Source organism: Eleutherodactylus coqui, chromosome 1 (genome assembly GCF_035609145.1).
Source record: "Eleutherodactylus coqui strain aEleCoq1 chromosome 1, aEleCoq1.hap1, whole genome shotgun sequence".
NCBI classification, from domain to species: Eukaryota; Metazoa; Chordata; class Amphibia; order Anura; family Eleutherodactylidae; genus Eleutherodactylus; species Eleutherodactylus coqui.
This window is the reverse complement of record NC_089837.1, coordinates 104,272,622-104,292,567: the sequence shown is the minus strand read 5'-3', so window position 1 is coordinate 104,292,567 and position 19,946 is coordinate 104,272,622. Positions and strand designations below refer to the sequence as shown.

General features: G+C 43.0%; 1 protein-coding gene across 5 annotated transcripts in view; it reads right to left on the bottom strand.

The window, feature by feature from the left end:
• The window catches only part of DGKD (diacylglycerol kinase delta), a 78,068-nt gene that overhangs the window by 39,565 nt on the left and 18,557 nt on the right, over window positions 1-19,946 (bottom strand). For all 5 annotated transcript variants that reach the window (XM_066598654.1, XM_066598632.1, XM_066598640.1 and 2 more), the window contains exons 3-5: window positions 17,250-17,330; window positions 6,789-6,893; window positions 5,884-6,016 (exon numbers count right to left, since the gene is read on the bottom strand). In XM_066598654.1, coding sequence (XP_066454751.1) covers window positions 5,884-6,016; window positions 6,789-6,893; window positions 17,250-17,330 — 319 coding nt within the window. The remainder of the gene's footprint in view (window positions 1-5,883; window positions 6,017-6,788; window positions 6,894-17,249; window positions 17,331-19,946) is intronic.

Sequence of the window (19,946 nt, the reverse complement as noted above, 5' to 3'; positions counted from 1 at the left end):
TCCTTATGGCAATAAACATGAACTTGTAGCAACTTCAAGCATATATATATATATAGTTTGTTTTTTTTTAAAGCTCCTTTTCTTAGAATGTATACAGGGAAGAGAACTGCCACAATTGGCGTGCGGTTACATAGTGACATTTCAAGATCAAGCATACAAAGAAGAGAAAATTACAGTCTCAAATTACAAGGGAGCACGAGGAGATAAGTACAGTGTGTTACTTAGGCATAATGGAATAGAAGTACAATTATGAAACATATAGGCCATGGTTTCTGGAGTAGTGTACTGATCTGTGGAGAGCGACCGTGAGGTGTATAGAATAATTAGGGAGGAACAGCACAAGCCTCGCACCTTCTCATATTTTTCTGGACAGCCCCTGCCTCTATATACTACTAGTAATTATTAGGAAATTATAGTACCAGTGTTTCCGGTGGCGCAATGCGCCACACAGCTGTGCTACTTGAACGTCACACAAACACAGCACTGCTACATACACGTCACATACAGCTCTGCTACATGCATTCTTCATCCCATACAACATGGAACAGAAGAAGCATAGCAGAGTCCTGCACACATTGATCACCCCCTGGTCATGTGACCCCGGACTCCTCCCACACAGGTGATTAATAACATGGCGGTGGCCTCATCACAGGTTGTGTAAGCACACGGCTGCTGTCCGGCTAGGTGGTCATTAGTATTCCATAGCAATTGAGGCTGCGGGGGTTTGTAGGGAATGTAGTCTGGCCGTAATCTGCACAGGACTGAAGGACCTGTGATGACATCACCGTCATGTGATCAGGGGCAGAGCATGTAACTCACTCACTCGCAGACAGGTGGTCGTTGGTATCTTCACAAGGATGAAGGACCTGTGATGACGGTACTGTCATGTGATCAGGGGCAGAGATTGTAGCTCCCTCACGGACACAAAGCCCGGGTGACTGATCACATAACAGTGACATCATCACAGGTCCTGTAAGCACATGGCTGCTGTCAGGTTCTGCATATTTTATGCTTTAGGACATTTGATGACGTCACCATCATGTGATCAGTGGGCGGAGTATGTAACTTACTCACATACGGACAGGTGGTCATTAGTATTTTGATACAGGCCAATGGAATTACGGAGTTAAGGAAGGGTGCTTTTACACCCAGCGATTTATTTTTCGCACGAGTGAACGATGTCAGAGTTCGCTCGTGCAGCCTGTTTATACAAGCCATTAGATTGTTCACTCGCTAAATCATTCCCATTCCCTGTATAAGTGAATAAGAACGACTGAACAATTGGTATTTAAACCGAATGTTTATAGTGAAAGAGCCAATGATGATTTGCATGAAATGAACAATAGACAAACGAATTATCGTTAATCATTCGATCGTTGGCTGCGTTTACACTGAACGATGAGCGTTCAAATTTGAACAATCTAGTGATTTTTTGAACAATAATTGCTATGTCTAAACGCACCTTAAGACTTATTCAGACAGGCAGAGGTGTGTTGTCTGACCTGAGCAGACCATGCACATTTGAGGTCTTGTTCTAGTCCGTGAAAACTGACGAGAATAGGACATTCAGTAATTTTTAATAGCCTCATAAGGTATAATGGGTTCATGTACTGTCCTTGGAATAGCAAAACGGAAGGAAAATACGCCCATCTGAATGGGCCCTGAGGGTGATTTTACACTGGCAGATTTTCTGCTAGGAACAAGCCCTGTTCAATGCTTTAGCAAGTCAGTCGGTACTTATTCAGCTCCATATACGTGACAGACACCTGTGGTCTACCATCAGGGCCACAGGCTTTATTATTTTATGTTCGTCTATTAAGTAGCTAGTAGAGAAGGGGTTCTATGCTATGCTATTAAATTAAGCCTAAGGGAAAGACTACCATCTGAGGAACGTTGAGTTACTAGTTTTGAGTAACAAGTAGTAGACTAGTTCTCTAGATCAGGAATTGGCCTCTTAATTAATCTGAGCGAATACTATCAGTGCCGAAAACTATAAGGAAGGGTCTAGCTCAGATCTTCCTCTTATCCTTATGATTAGAGACAGAAGCCAGAAATTTGCTTGAAACTTAGAATCGCCTTGAGAGGGGATTGAACCATATGGCCCGTCTATATTTCTTTCAACTAAGTTTTTGTAGTTGCTTCTATATTATAGACATTTTCCTCATGTTCTTATAGGTCTTCCCTTCATCTAAGCATGAACATAGTGGGGTGAATGCTGAGTCGGTATTTTGGTTCAGTTCTCATTTCCTGACCAGTATTGACAAAGAATTGCCTCTGGCCGGTTAGAGTGTGCTAATAGACACGACAGGAATCCCAGAATACCCCTTCCTTCTTTTTATCATTTCTCCTTTGTATATACCAACCTTCTATTATTAATGTAATACTCAGACATCAACTCATCTGTGTAATCTTCTATATAGGAGGATAAATATCTATTAAATCTCTCCTATGGTGAAGGTCAAAAGGTTCCTGATGAACTACTAACCAAGTAGGGAAACGCGTTAAACCATAGCCCTAAAATCAGTATGCAACTAACGAACTATCCCCTAAAAGCACCTGTTAGGATATACAGCAAATTCTAGCGCATCCTCCAAAATGTGCTGTCATTTGATGAAACTTTGCTTATGTCATGTGTGTCTGAGTACTAGTATTTGTATGTTTGTCTAGAGATGAGCGAGCGTACTCGCTAAGGCAAACTACTCGAGCGAGTGGTGCCTTATGCGAGTACCTGCCCGCTCGTCTCTAAAGATTCGGGTTCCGGCGGGGGAGACCGGTGAGTTGCGGAAGTGAGCAGGGGGGAGCCGGGAAAGAGAGTGAGAGAGAATCTTTAGAGACGAGCGGGCAGGTACTCGCATAAGGCACTACTCGCTCAAGTAGTTTGCCTTAGCGAGTATGCTCGCTCATCTCTATGTTTGTCCTATGTTAGTGCCCTGTTTTGTTTTTTTTAAATTAAAACCAAAATTGATCATTTTATTATTTGTCTGTGAAGAGCTCCATATACATGGAGCAATCAGCAATACAGTATGTGTTCGAATGATCATTTGTACAATTGTTCAGGCACATTCATTGCTGTCAGAAGCAATTTGTAGTTTATGTGGGTACACATGCTGCCAACAGATGGTTTTTGATATTGCATAAAAGATGTGATCACCCAACAAACAAGCGTTTCCGATCATCTGCCTTTGTTAAAGAGCCTTAGGTATCTAAAAAAATTAGTATGTGGGATATAGTGGTTTGCTTTATATAGTTGATCAAAGGATATTACAACATTGTTCACATATACACATCCCCTAATGTGAAAACCCCAAATTGCCCTCATGCCCCCTTTCCATGTAGGGGTAATGCCCATAGACGAGTATGTACTAACTCATGGTCTATGTAAACAAAGGTAGAACCTGTAACCAGGATTCTAGAGATTTCCCCTATGAGACTAAATTTCTTAAATAGAGAATATATAGTGAAAAAGACCCGTTCACACCGGGTGTCCGCACGAATGTCCGCAGGAGTTGAAATCCCACAACCAAATCCTTATCATCCCCGAAATCTATATTTGGGGGAGAGAAGGGAGGGCCCCATACACATCAAATAATTATCAGGTTCGGCCGATATATGTTTAGCATTAGAGATGAACGAACATGCTCGTTTAGAGCAATTACTCGATCGAGCATCGCTTTTTTCCGAGTAACTGCCTACTTGGGCGAAAAGATTCGGGGGGCGGCGGGGGGTGGAGCGGGAGGTAGCAAGAGGGAACAGGGGGAGCTCTCTCCCCACCCCCCCACCCCCCCGCACTCACCCCCGGCACCCCCCGAATCTTTTCGCCCGATTAGGCAGTTACTCGAAAAAAAACGGTGCTCGATCGAGTAATTGCTCTAAACGAGCACGTTCGCTCATCTCTATCTAGCATGCATGGCCACACTTAGGGCCCTTTTATGCAAAACTTGTCGGACACATATGCCCGACAGGTTGTCCCAGCAATAAACATTTTCGTGCTTTTACACAGGTACGATAATCGCTCAGTGAATAGATGTGGAGTCGGCCAGAGATCATTCCAGCCCGCCCGCCTCCATTCACAGTAAACAGGCAGTCGTGCATAGATGAATAACTGCCTGTTTACACAGGCTGATACATTGTGCAGTTTTCTGCTTGCAGAAACTAAACAAGAAGCAAATATAGTCTTGTTCATTGTTCAGTTGCGACATGAATCTGCACTGACTGATAATCATTCAGATTTCCGACGGTTGCGGTCATCTGAATGATTTATCGGCCCGTGTAAAAGGGCCCTTAGCGAGATCTTACAATGGTGTATGGAAATCCTCAGGGAAAGCAAGTATCACACCAACTTCTAGAGCAGCCTGCGTTCTACCTACAGTATGGTGCCACAGACAGAAACCAGGGAAATCGCTTCCTTTCTCTATCAGACCACACAAAGGGAGTCATTCAGATAACTGCAATATAATAGACAATTGTTGCGTATACAATACCCTTCTATTCAAGGCCAACGGACACCTCTAGGATATCACCCTGATAAGATCAGCAACCAAAAAAAGATCAATATATTAAGCTCTGACATCCTGTTAATTTAGACAGATTCCTCTAACAATCTAATGTTTATGGGTTCAAGCAAGTGGACTGTCAACAGGTTGGAATGAACAGGCTGGATATGAACTTGCCCAATTCTTTATTTTCCCAAGGAGATAAGAGGCGCCATCTGCCTGGCAGCTGCTTATCTCCCTTACCTTTATTAAAATAATATGCATGTTCATGCCTATTAATGGGGCATTTAGGAGTGATAGCTTGTTTGGCGTCAGCTATGTAAGGCCTATTGCCGAGTTTAGTACTTGTATGTGAGGGTTATTATTTAAGCTGTTACTATGTGGCATGTCGTGGCAGTTACAGCAGATTATAGTGCGTCTCCAAGACACTTTTGCCAACCTATACTTAACACATTGTTCAGCAGTCTCTGTAATGTCACACTGCTGCCCGTGTAATCCCATCCCTGGCCTGTGGCAAGTTATTAAGGTGACTGTCCCAGTAGCAAGCATAGCAACTAATTAAACAATACTAAATAAATACAGCGAGATATTTAAAACAGCATAATCACCTTGGATAATTATGAAAACTATTACATAACGCCACTATACTAAAGGTGTAACGGCCTGTGGCATCTCCCAGCCAACATGGGCCCTTTTACACGGAACTATTATCATTCATATTCTCGCTGGATCGGAGAAATCCGAAAGCTAATCGCTCCGCGTAAACGCTGCCAGCGACCGAACACTTAACGATAATCCATTCACTTATTAATCGTCGTTCAGTTTAGGCAGACATACTGTATAAACTGGACGACAATCTATGAAGGGCTGCTTGCTTGCAATGAATGGAGGCGAGCGGCTGGAGTGACGTCAGCATGCTAAGCCTTGATTCTCCGAACGACTATCGATCCTGTGTGAAAAGCACAAGAGCGATGGTCTGTGGAACAGCTGTCGAGCGCTTATGCGGTGGAAAGTCATCCAGTGTAAAGGTACCTTTAAGGTGGCGATACACATTAGATAGCTGCCGACAGCCATCTCGCCCGGCCTCTCATACATGCATTGGCACAGGCAAGCGTGCATGTGTTCTGAATGTAGAGAGGGAAGAAAGACGCTGTCAAAAACCTCTGGAAGCAGCTTTTCTTGCCAAGAACACATAGGTCGGGAAGCTGGATCCATAACGCACCTGACATCTGCTACCGTGGAAGCGTGAGAAGACCCCCATACACCTTAGAAGATCACCCAGACCCACTGATTTCAGAATGGCTAATATACATTTAATGTTTCGAAACGTCTTAGCAGCAGAGTTATCAACATTACAGATGAGGATGACTAAGGATATCTGCAAACATACCTTCACAGGAAAGTCCATGGGAGGTGACCCCAGAGAGAGCTTCACGACACACGTTGCAGTATGTGGGTCGGGCGTGAGAACAAGCGTACCAGTTGTGCATTCCGGAGAAATGGTCCATACTGTACTGGGCAGACTGCAAGTAGGAAACACAAGAGAGCAGTTGATCCTGCAGGCGGTGTGCACAGGCAGGCACACTGGTCCGATCAGTGCCTGGGGCAGTCCTGCCTAGTGGGATTGTTATGCAAATCACAAGTCATACTAGCTGACTGGAGAGCTATTTCCTGACTTTTTTACACTAGAAACATATAAAGGGACAGACAACGGAGATTTGTACGCACGAGCCGACTTATGATTCTACTACCCTAAATCAACGAGGTCAGCATTAGACATAAATCCTCGCTGTGTCGTCTTCTGTCATTACTAGTTAAATATAGCCGTTTCTGAGAAACCTGTTTGCAAGCTATGATCGTCAACGTGACCTCACCACACAGGATTTCCTATTCAGCTTTCCCAAATTCCTAGATCTGTCTGGTTATGAAGATAGAAAAGACCTGCATACATTAAAAACCTTATAGATCTGTCAATCAGGAGTCCGGGAAAGCTGGGTGATAATCCCTATGGCAGCAATATTAGCTACTGCTCAGCTTTCTCAGAAATAGGTGTAACTAAAGCAAAAGTAAAAAAAAGTTTTAACAACTTGTTGGAAGTTGGAGCTATACATTAGTGATACAATAGTTTAATGTGTAACAAAGGTTTGGATGTTTCACTATGATTTTATCTGTTTACAATCAAGGCTTTGGCCACATCGGAAATGTAATAATGGATACAGTGTACACTTGTTCCTGCCAGAAGAATAAGCCAGCTTCACCTGCAATCTGTTACAAAAGCTGCTGACATGTCACTACCTCAAAGAGTTCCCGGTTCTGCACAGACTTCAGCGCCGCCATCCATTCCTCCATGTCTTTTCTGTTGTCTGCGCTCAGTATCAGTTTGCGAAAGGGAGTGAATACCTAAGAAATAGGAGAAAAGGAGGGGTGAATTGTAACGGGCTAGGGGGAAAATAGATGAAGTCACTAAGCGGAAAGGCCACAGACGCAAAGCCAGAGAGGAGAGATCAAAAAAGGGATTGCAGCTGAAGCAGCTATTTGCTAAAGGCATGGAAGCCGAATACAAATAAGGGCTTGTCTATATACTTAAGATGCAGAGTGCATGCATGTCTAAAGATGCTCAAACATATTAGACTAAAGTTGATGACAAGAGATGTTATCAAACCAAACGATCGATCAACAATCAACGAAGGTTTTGGCTGACTGAAGACAGGCTGTCATCACCTGGAAAGAGGTCGGACGTATTTGAAGTTTTTCTTCCATCCACAAGTGATTTTTCTTTGAAGGAACATTCCCAGTAAAATCTTTCCTCCATCACATAAAGTCACTGAACGTGTAGAGACAGATTGGACAACTAAGCCGTACATGGCCAATAGTTTATATGGCCAATAGAAACTAAAAAGTGTAGGTCTGTGAAACGGTCATTTACCAGATGATTGATCAATCAACAGTTGTTTAACCTACTTCTATTTAATACTGGAAATATAAAAGGGCCTTTTACTCACCTGATGATCGCTTGCCTAATCACTGGGCCATGATCACGGATCACACGATCAGCTGACGAAGGAGCAAATGTTTGTTCATCAGCAGGTCTTGGCTTTTTAGCAAACATGAAAATGCTCACTGGTTGAATGCACCTACGTTTCCCCTTTCGAACGGGAAGATGTGCTGCCGATGAATGATAGCAGTGTGGGGATGAGCGATCCTAGTAAGAATCGTTCGTCTCCAGACTGCCCATATGAATCATAATGAACAAACGCTGAACGACGGCTCATTTTCACTCAGGACCCATTGCATGAGCAGGATTATTTGGCCATCTGAAAGGATCTTAAGGGTTCCTTCAGACGGATTTATGTGTTTTGCGCACACCTCAGTGCAATGTATTTGCGTTGTGTATGAGGCTTTTATGTGCACATACTAGCGCATGTTACTGCACACTGCGTGCACACAGGGCACGTTCATTTGCATGCAGAAGACAATTTAAATGGCTGTTCTAGACTAATGAGTTCCAGCTGTGTTCTTTTTCTCATGGAATTGCGCATCTCCCGCACGCATTTGCACACCTCACACAGACTTGTATGGGGACCTTTAGTGCGCAAATGCACAGAAAAATAGAGCAGGTACTATTTTTTTGCGCACATAAGAAAAGGAAATGTGAATTAACCCATTGAAATTAATAGGTTCTATTCTCTGTGTATTGCATGCGCAAATTTTGTGTATGCAAATGTGTTCATGTGAATGAACCCTAAGGCTGCATTCACATGAACGTATATTGGCTCGGTTTTCACGCCGAGCCGATATATGTCGTCCTCATCTGCAGGGGGGGGGGGATGGAAGAGCCAGGAGCAGGAACTGAGCTCCCGCCCCCTCTCTGCCTCCTCTACGCCCCTCTGCACTATTTGCAATGGGGAGAGGCGGGACGGGGGGGGTGCTAATTCTCGGAATTTAGCCCCGCCCCCGTCTCGCCTCCTTTCATTGCAAATAGTGCAGAGGGGCGGGAGCTCAGTTCCTGCTCCTGGCTCTTCCATTCCCCCCTTCCCTGCAGATGAGGACGACGTATATCGGCTCAGCGTGAAAACCAAGCCGATACACGTTCGTGTGAATGCAGCCTAAGGGTGATTTTACATGGAACAACCAACATCCAAATAATCGCTTGATTGAGCAAATTTAAGCAACAGTTGTTTCCTGTAAACACGGCCACCAACAGGCTGAGAGCAATAAATCGTTCACTAGTCGCTAATTGCTTTGTTTCAGCTCACCTAAAAAAAAAATACTCACTGGCTGATTCATTAGCATCTGGCTAATACAGGCAATCATTTATGTTTCAATGACCAGCCAACAAGCATGAAGGAAGTGTGCGTCAGCGATTGTGAAAGTGAACAATTGTTTTGTTTAAAAGCACACGAATAGTTGTACACCAACTACTCGCTGTATTGACTAATTCAAGCAACTATTCAGATGATAGATGTCCCATGAAAACCCACTCTAAAGGCCCATTTACACCAGCCTAAGATCGCTAAAAAAATTGCTAATCGGCAATCGTTTTAGCAAAAATCGGTGCGTGCAAGTGCGCACCCATCATGTGCTTTTCAGGCACTGCTAGCTGATCTTTAAATTCAGTCAAACCTAAAAATCGTCCTTCAGCCTTATCAGCAGTTCCCCACGGGGAGTGTTGATAGCATTGTTTCACCCAGAGAACAAAGGATCTGAATGCAGATAAGAGCCCTAGGGCTATTAACTGCTTTCAGCGAAGGCTTCATTTGCACACTTAATTGCTATTAAGTAGCTGAGCAGCTACTTAATACTTTATGCAAAATGATCGCTCAAAGCTGTCACTCCAACTGTTGTCTGAGCGATCTTTGTGCGATCATCTGCTGGTGTAAATGGGCCTTTAGTGTAAGGAGGGTGCCGGAGAGGATATACAGTATAGATGATGTCAGAGGAAAGGAGATTCGAAGACGATGAATTTTAGTACCCGATCCTCTCCTTCCCCGAGAGATAAGCTGCTGTCAAAGATATCTAGCGGCTAAACTCCCTAATCTACAAACACTTGGCCAACTCCAACATTTATGTGTATGCGGAAGCCGGTGAGAACACCTATCGGCTGAACAATCGTTCATCTGACAGTTGCTGAAGGTGTATGGGCACTTTAAGGCCAATCCAACCCCCCTCCTCCCACAAAAGTTTTCGAATGCACCCAGAACTGCAACAAATAAATCTTAGCATGCATCGCTGTAATAATTAGATGCAGGTAACAGGATGAATTATCTCTGCTGGGACCTGTTGGTTTGGTCATCAGGTGATCTCACATATACACTAATCCACCATAACATGAAAACTAAGGGCTCTCACACACTTGTGGTTTTTTAACGCTGCAGTTTTTTTAAACGCGAATGTCAATGGGACTTTCCAATGTTAAAAACGCATTGCATGCAAAAAGCGCAAAGCGCAAAGCACAAATTTGCGATGCGTTTTTAAAATTAGAAAGTCCCATTGATATTTGCGTTAAAAAAAAAAACCAAGTGGGTAGGAGCCCTAAAGTGAATACAATCCTCTGATGCTGGCACCTGTCAAGTGTTGTAATATATTACGCCACAAGTGAATAGTAAGTTCTTGAAGTTTATTTGTTCTAAGCAGAAAAAATGGGCGAGTATAAGGATCTGAGTGACTTTGACAAGGACCAAATTGTGAGGGTGAACATCCCCCAAATGTCCGGGTGCTCCCAGTATGTAGTAGTTAGTACCTACTAATTCATGGCAGGGGACAGGGATCCGGGTGATAGATTTTTTATACTCACCCGCTCTCTGGATCCTGCGGTGCCTGCCGAAGTCTGCACTGCACATGAAAATCTGTCTCTCTCCAAAGTCCTATGAGTTCACGCTCCCAATACAAGGCTACAGGGTGGCCCATATACCCATATAGAATAACACACTATTTAACATGCAAGAACATATTAACCCCCCTTTAGGTCCTGGGGAAGAATTGTGCACCAAAACTGGAGGGCTGCTTTGATAGGAGAGCTGTTAAGACCCCCAGCAAACAGATGACTAGGTGTAACCAGCTGCTCATTTTGCCTATACCATAGCAGCCTTTCACCGGAATGGTTGTCCATGTAGTACATGAACGGCCCTAATCTGCCACTGCAAGGAACTATTAGAAGCTGATTTCAAAGAATTTTTGTGTGGAAGTCTACTTTCTTTATTTAATACTTTAAAGCAAAAATACAAAGAAGGGGGAAAAACATTAAAAAGACATGAAATTTACACGGGTTCAGCACACAGAAGGCTTTCTAGAAGGTAAACCCAGAGTAAAGAATTCCGATAAGAATCGTCAGCTGACACTTCCCTTAAATGTATTTTAGTGTATTAATATGTCATTTATGCAAATAAGGGAAGGGGAAAAGTTGTTCAAGTGTAACAATATTGAAGTTCTTCTAGTTATAACAATGAAATCCTTACTTCCCCGATCTCTAAATATAGCAAGAACACCGAGGGCTTACAAGAAGTATTTACTTATGTATTATTACACAGAGGAGACACTATGCTCAGTGGGAAGCTTTCCCAGCAATTGTCACTCTGAAGAACATAAAAGGCAGAACTGCTTTGTGTCAGCAGCATGCACAGAACATCATACAGATCTATTAACCCCTAGAGCACCATCCACTTGTCATTTTTCCTTTTTCATTTTTTCATGGTGCCATTTAAAGGGGTTGTCCATTAAAATGTACTTTTTAAAATTAGAGCCCTATGGATTAAAATGATAAAATAAAGAGTACTTACCCATTCTCAGCCCCACAATATTCTCTGTCTCTATTGACAGCGGAAGTCAGGTGACCATGGCCTGCCAACTAGAGGCCGCTGTGTCACTATTCGGGAACTCCTGGCATCATGGCACCCAAGATGTGAGTACTAATGCCAGGAGAATTGGCAGTGACACTGTGGCCTCTAGCGGGCGAGCAGTGGTCACCAGACTTCTACTGCAGCGCTGGATCACCAGGGTTGAGGATGGGTACTATTAATCTCATAGTTTAAATCCATAGGATTCTAATTTGAACAGTTAATTTTAACTGCAAACCCCCTTACGCCAACGGGCTCATTGGCTGCAGATTTTGTGCAGATTCTGTGTGTGGAACATTTGAGGCATTTCCGCATGGGAAAAAAAAAAAAAATAAATAAAAAATCGGCATTTCAAATCATTAGTTTCTGCTGCAGATTTGATGAAGATTGTCTGTGGACTTCAGACTCTCCATTAAAGTCTGTTGGCCAAAATCCACAGCACACCCAAAGCGGGGATGCGCAATGTATTGCGTATGGGCAGCGTTTCATACGCTACCTATACAAATGTATAGGGTTCACACTGCGTGGTATGCAGAGACATGGAGCATGCTATTTCTCGTGCATATTGACCCGCAGTGTCTACACGCTCATGTGCATGGATTAACGAAAGTCCATTAACTGTCATTGACTCCTTTCACAGCGTATCACGCGTCCGTGCAACACATGCATAATATGTGTTGAAAATACGGACATGGAAATGAGCCCTTATTCTGCGGATCAGTACAATTATAGCAATTCCAAAGCGATAAAGTTTTTTTGCTTTATTACTTTTAAAAAGATAAGAAAACTCTTTATTTTGTAATTCCTTTATGTCATATTTTGGGATCTATAACTTCTGTATTTTTTCCCCAGTGAAGCGATGTTTTTAGCATAGTGAACTGTCATTTTTCAGTGGTACCATTTTAGGGTAAATATTTATTTTTGATCAATTTTATTGAATTTTATTCGGTGCCCAAAAAGACGAAAAAAAATCTTGGAATTGCACCTTCTATTGTATATGAAAATGCACAATTGTCCTAACAGTAGCAATTTCAAAGCCGTGCAAAGATATATATATGTATATATATAGAGCATGTTTATGTGAGTTCAATTACAGACTAAGCGCTTGTAAAAGGATGAGCAATAATATATAGTAGACAGGATTGTAAAGCATGGCCTGTTACATCAGCTGTCACCCACATCCTGCCCTCCGGAGCATCGCTCTGCTAACCACATGCCGAGTGGTATAAAGGTGTGTGCTGAAAAGTTTTAAAAATAGCAGTAAAGCCGCTCCCTTATTGTTAATTTCCTTAACCATTACTGACACCGAAAATGTAAAAGTGTTCTCGTTACACACGTTCTATTTTAGGGTACAGATTAGCATACCTGACCAGTAAAAGACGTGTTCAAAAGTTGTCTGGCTGGCATTCTGCATCTGTTAATCAGCCATACTGCTGTGGCATGTCTCTTGAGGGAGGAGGATGAGAAGCTGATGGCAACCTCTGGTGCTGCTGATCTCAGGGGGGAAATAGTAAAGACCCACCTGAAATAATGTAACCCCCGGCCAGTTCACATGCACAACATAGCTGGAGGGGTTTGTCAACGAAACCATCTAATGTCTATGGCCACCTTAGACGTTCGTGGTCTAGTTATACATATCCTTCTGCAAGCGAGCAGGAACCCAGACTTTGTATGTATATGTTTAGCCGCACAGGGGGTTGCTGAGAAGGCACAGTGTATGGCAGTTTTACAGAGAGGAATTCAAAGAACAAGAAGTTATATATATATATATATATTATATATATATATATATATATACACATACATACACACACACACAAACACCCTCACTGACTGACTCGCCACTAAAGGCATCTTTTGAGCGATAATCATTGTGTGTAAATGTGTGACCATCATGCACTTTTTGTCCATCACTGACTTCAGGTCAGCATGAAATCCATGGTCCACGATAAGAGGGACCACACGCTGAGTTCTCCGCAGGCAGCGCTGATAACATTCTTTAACAGCTGCTGTCTCACTGGAGAACAATAGCGATGTATTTAGAGAACAGACCACCTGCTGTTCTCTAAATACAGGCAAATGAAGCTAGTTAGCTACTAATGGGCTGATTAGCCCATTAGTAGCTAATGCACAATGATTGCTCAAAACTGTCAGTTTCTGACGAATTTTTAAGCGATCATCTGTGTGTGTAAATGCACCTTAATTCTCTAACTTCCTGATGTCATATAAGCGTGAAAATTGACATGAGCATCCTTTAGGTCCTAAATAGGAAAAGTAAAGGGGTCACAACACAATTATTTAATGCAAATTTCAAAAGTAAGTACACCTCTATGTAATGTAACTTTCCGATGTTGTTTAAGCGTGAAATTTGGCAGGAGCCTTCTTTAGCTCCTAAATAGGATAATTAAAGGATCAATACTCAATTGTTCAATGCTAAGTGCAAAAGTAAGTGCACCCCTATGTAATGTAACTTCCCGGTGTTTGTGAAATTTGGCACAACAATCCAACTGACCTCTGTGTGCCTATACTGAGGACAATCTACCTCTTCTCCGTGTGTATATACTGAAAACAATCTAACTAACCTCTATGTGCATATACTGAAAGGCTATAAAGTACATAAAGCAGCGTCCATGGGCTGCAGGGATGGAGCATGCCTTAAAGGCTAAGAAAGGGCTGCAACCTCCAACTTGGGGTTAAATTTGAGTTAAAAGGGCTATTACCCTAAAGGGTAAACAGTGTGGAGAGTGTGAGGGGTAACAAAATCTGAGAGGGACATTGGAACATGCAGTCTGAGGAGAATCTAATACTCCTCTATGTGTATACATATTTTTTTCCTTGGTTCCTCTGAAGTAACCATGACTTCATTAAAATTTTCTGTGCGAACAACTGGTAAACACCTGTAGCAAATCAACTCGGGCGAAGCCGGCTATATCATTTAGTATTTTATATACTGGACAGAAGACACAAGCGAAACAAACATTTGTTACGGAAAATCAGGTAGGAATTATGGGTCAATTTCTCAAAAGGAGTGGTCTTTTTTGGGGGAGGATTGGGGATGTTTCACTGTAGTCTGTTAATGCCAAGGCTGCCATGAACGAATACATATGAAAGCAAGCCTGTGGCTGTCGAAACACAGTAAATAATGCTATGCTATTGTAATTTTTTAATTACTGTAAAAAAAGAAACAATATTAAAAGTTAAAAAAATGAACTCAAAAACATATTTTTTATCACTGCGTCCATAAAAGTCCGATCTATTAAAATAACACATTAATTATCCCGAACGGTGGACAATGGTGGTTAGAAAAAATAAATACACAATGGTCCTCTTTAGAGATGAGCGAACGTACTCGTTTCGAGTAATTACTCGATCGAGCACCGCGATTTTCGAGTACTTCCGTACTCGTTTGAAAAGATTCGGGGGTCGCCGGGGGTCGGGAGGAGGTGTGGCGGAGCGGGGGGTAGCAGCGGGGAACAGGGGGAGCCCTCTCTCTCTCCCTCTCGCCCCCCACTCCCCGCTGCAACCCCCCACTCACCCACGGCGCCCGCCGAATCTTTTTGTCCGAGTACGGAAGTACTCGAAAATCGCGGCGCTCGGGCGAAAAAGGGGCGTGGCCGAGTAGGTTCGCTCATCTCTAGTCCTCTTATCTTTAATAAAAAGCGATCAAAAAGTTATATGTGCTCCAAAATGGTACCGAAAGAAACCACAAATCATCCCGCATAAAACGAGTCCTTACACAGCACCATTGATTGAAAGATAAGAAGGGTTATGACGGTCATAAATGGCGACAGAAAAAAAAAATTACATATACACACATACAGAGTTTACATATAATTTTTACGGTTTAGAAATAATGCAGCAAATAAAAAAAAACTATATAAATTTGGTATCGCTGTGATCATACAGAATCAATTTATCATGTCATTTTTGCCACCATAAAAACAATACCTCTCCCAAAGATGGTGAAATTGTATTGTTTGTTTTTGCTCCACTTAGCCATCGGACAGCTACTTCGACATAAAAATTAAAGACTTACGATGTTTGAAAGTTGGGAAGAGAAACCAAAGATCAAAAAAAAAAAAGCTGCGTTCTTAAAGGGGTTGTCTCACGCTGAAACGGGTTTTTTTTTTTATTCAATAGGCCCCCCGTTCGGCGCGAGACAAACCCAAGGGATGGGTTAAAAAAAAAAAAAAAGTTTATTACTTACCCGAATCCCCGCGCTGAGGCGACTTCTTTCTTCCTTTACCAAGATGGCCGCCGGGATCTTCACCCACGATGCACCGCGGGTCTTCTCCCATGGTGCACCGTGGGCTCTGTGCGGTCCATTGCCGATTCCAGCCTCCTGATTGGCTGGAATCGGCACACGTGACGGGGCGGAACTACGAGGACCAGCTCTCCGGCACGAGCGGCCCCATTCACCAGGGAGAAGACCGGACTGCGCAAGCGCGTCTAAAAACGCCAGAAGACAGCGAATTTAGACGGATCCATGGAGACGGGGACGCTAGCAACGGAGCAGGTAAGTGAATAACTTCTGTATGGCTCATAATTAATGCACGATGTATATTACAAAGTGCATTAATATGGCCATACAGAAGTGCTGAACCCCACTTGATTTCACAAGACAACCCCTTTAAGGGGCTGAAGAAAGTTAAATACAATTAAAAGGCACAGAGACGGAGACTTGTACGAGCTAGAAACAGGATAAATATAATGCAATAGCAAAAACTAATTAGCTATCCAAGAAGTAGGAACACTACATAGTAAATAATATATAGGGAGGATGCAATGTAAATCCCATATGTAGAAATAAAAAACATGTAGGTAGGTATTGATGAAAACAATGGGAGAAATTCTGAGATTCTGATAGCTGTGGCGGGAATTTGCTTCTTCCGTGAAGTGAGGCAGTTCTGATACAAAAACGCCTTGCATCCGCGGCAAAATCGCATATTGGCGAGAGTGGAATCGTGCCGAGATTCACAGCCTGATATCGCACTTGCCTGTATAAAGTAGGTCTTAATAGTAAAACTTAATGGACCATGTTATGTAGTGAAAAAAAGGGAAACAGTTTCAACCCTTTCCAATCCACTGTCTGACGTCTAAAGACATTCAGATTGAAGGCTGTACAGCTTCGATGTCGGAAGATGTTCGGCAGGGTATTCTTACTGTATATAACTGGCCGCTCTGTTATCGGGGGCCTCTCCAGCATGTCACATACTGCAGTACTGGCTCTAGCCAGCAGATAGCGCCATTGTATAATGGCAGAAAAAAAAGCCCCCTAGGAAACCATGAATCCAAAATTGGATTGCAAAGGGTTAAGTGGGGTGAAATTTTTATAAATGCAATTGCTCCATTTTTTGGGGCGTTTAGTTTTTAGTGTTCATGGTGCAGTAAAAATGACATGCATTTTAGTCAATGGGTCAGTGCAGTGACAGCTGTATCAAATCTTATGTTATATTTTTATATTTTACTACGTTTATGTAGTAAGAACACTTTTTTAAAACAAAAATTGCTTTCCGTCGCCCTATTCTGATATTTTGTCATTGACTGGGCTCTGTGAGGGCTTGTTTTCTGCGGGGCTAACTATAGATTTAATTAGTGCCATTTTGTGGTACATACAGTATATATTTTTGATCCTTTTTATTCAATCTTTAAGGAAGCGTGGTCACAAAAAAAAACAAAACACACAATTCTGGCATTCTGTATTTTCTTCTACGATGTTTACCGTAAAGGCTAACCATTGTGATATTTGAATATTTCAGATTATTACGAACAAGGCAATACTAAAAAAGTGGGGTTTTTCCATTGTTTAGATTGCAGTATATAGAAATGTTGCTTATTTAGCAAATACTTATAAGATATATAACCCTAAAATACTATTACCAAGATGCATCAACCATTCTGATAAAAGGATGTGGTCACTTACTGTGAAACTGTTATTGAGGTTTTTGGTGCTGGACTCTGCAACACTTGCATCAGTTATGTCAATCTCCTCAAATATGATTGACTGTGAAAAAAAAAGCAGAAGAAGAAAGGATTTAGTAATGGCTTCATGCTGATGTTACTATTGTTTCCTCCAGAACACAGATATCTAAGCAATGATATAGTTACCTATCTTTATTTTACTGTATACATCCCTCTACAGCAATGTATAAAATGAAGATGTATGAGGACCTCACATACACTCATTGTGTACAAAAGGCAACCACCTAGAGTTGTCAGAATGGAATGAAACTTTTTCTGTGTGACTGTAACATTGCTATAAGTAAGTGATTACAATATCAGAGCAATTCATTGCAGAAAACTGAACACTTAAAGGGAGGCTCTAGTGCCCTGTTGTACCACCTCTAGCTTGGATACAAGATGTGATACGGCTGGGCATGCAGGCTCTAGTACCCTGTTGTACCGCATCTAGCTTGGATACAAGATGTGATATGGACAGGCATGGAGGTTCTAGTAGCCTGTTGTACCGCCTCCTGCTTGGATATAAAATGTGATACAAGTGGGCATGGAGGTTCTAGTAGCCTGTTTTATCGTGTCTAGCTTGGCTACAAGATGTGATATGGGCGGGCATGGAGGTTCTAGTAGCCTGTTTTATCGTGTCTAGCTTGGCTACAAGATGTGATATGGACAGGCATGGAGGCCCTAGTACACTGTTGTACTGCTTCTAGCTTGGATACAAGATGCGATACGGGCAGGAGGTTCTAGTACCCTGTTGTACCGCCTCTAGCTTGAATACAAGATGTGATACGGCCGGGCATGGAGGCTCTAGTACCCTGTTGTACCGCCTCCTGCTTGGATATAAGATGTGATACAGGTGAGCATCGAGGTTCTAGTACCCTTTTGTCCCGCCTGTAGCTTGGCTACAAGATGTGATATGGACGGGCATGGAGGCTCTAAAACTCTGTTGTACCACTTCTAGCTTGGATACAAGATGTAATATGGGCAGGAGGCTCTAGTACCCTGTTGTACCGCCCCTAGCTTGGATACAACATGTGATACAGGCAGGCATAGAGGCTCTAGTACCCTGTTGTACTGCCTCTAGCTCAGATACAAGATGTGATACGGGGCGGGCATAGAGGCTCTAGTTCCCTGTTGTACCGCCTCTAGCTTGGATACAAGATGTGATAGGGCTGGGCATGGAGGCTCTAGTACCCTGTTGTACCGCCTCCTGCTTGGATATAAGATGTGATACAGGTGGGCATCGAGGTTTTAGTACCCTGTTGTATCATCTCTAGCTTGGCTACAAGATGTGATATGGACGGGCATGGAGGTTCTAGTAGCCTGTTGTATCGTGTCTAGCTTGGCTAATGGGGTTGTGATATGGACAGGCATGGAGGCTCTAGTACCCTGTTGTACTGCTTCTAGCTTGGATACAAGATGTGATATGGGCAGGAGGCTCTAGTACCCTGTTGTACCGCCTCTAGCTTGGATACAAAATGTGATACGGGCAGGCATGGAGGTTCTAGTACCCTGTCGTATAGTCTCTAGCTTGGATACAAGATGTGATATGGCCGGGCATGGAGGCTCTAGTACCCTGTTGTACCGCCTCTAGCTTGGCTACAAGATGTGATATGGATGAGCATGAAGTACAAATAACGGGGAGCCACAAGACCAAATGTCCTTTAGCTAAGCACCTGGAAAAGGATCTGACGTACGCATGGCCCTGTAATGATGTTGCCACCTGTCTCTGAATGGTGGAGAAAGTTACAGTTGGAGGTGCTCGTGCTTGTCAGACGATCTTCTCTATTGGTGTTCTGTAGAGGACATCCTCAGTTGCTTTCTGTGCATGCTATTATGCATCCACTGGTCTGAACACCTCCTACTAATCTGGTCAGAACGGATCCGCGGGAGACCTAAAATAAGAATTAACTCACCCGCAGCGGACCGGGAAGTTCTTCTCTTCTTCACGGCCTGATCTACTTTCTTCGGCTGGGTGGATGTGCCCGGCGCATGCGCGCGGCACACAGCCGGCGTGCCGAGCACATCCGCCGGCCGAAGAAAGAAGATCCGGCCGTGAAGAGAAGACCTGCCCGGTCCGCTGCGGGTGAGTTAATTCTGATTTTAAGCGCTCATGTCCGCGGGGCAGGAGGGACCCACTACGGATTCTACATGGAGAATCCGTAGCGGGCCTGATTTTCCCCGTGGACATGAGGCCTAACTGGGCAAAATCTTTTCTCTGCGTCGTAGAGACTTCTACTGGTCATCAAGTTCTACACAAACGCAAAAAGGGGTCCACTACACAGAAGTAACCTCTGAGAGCCTTTTTATAGGCCAAGGGTGGAATCACTTTTAGGGCCTCAGGTGGTAAGACTGTTCATCTAATCACACCACAACTCTAATCATTTGCTTATCTGCCTGAGATGTAACTGCATGCCGCGTTTTGACACCAACTCCTTCTAGGTGCTTGATTATTGTTTTTGCACAAAGTGTATATGTCCAATGTAATCAATTGTTTCCTGTTATCAGCTATCTCGGCTAAAAAGAAATTGACTGCAGAATTCCTAAATGGGATTGCTGACAGACAGCTTCAGAAATAAAGATACCCATAAACCTTATGGTCCTATCTACAGGAGAAGTTAATCTACTAGGGCTAACGACCACTGACTGACAACAAGCATGT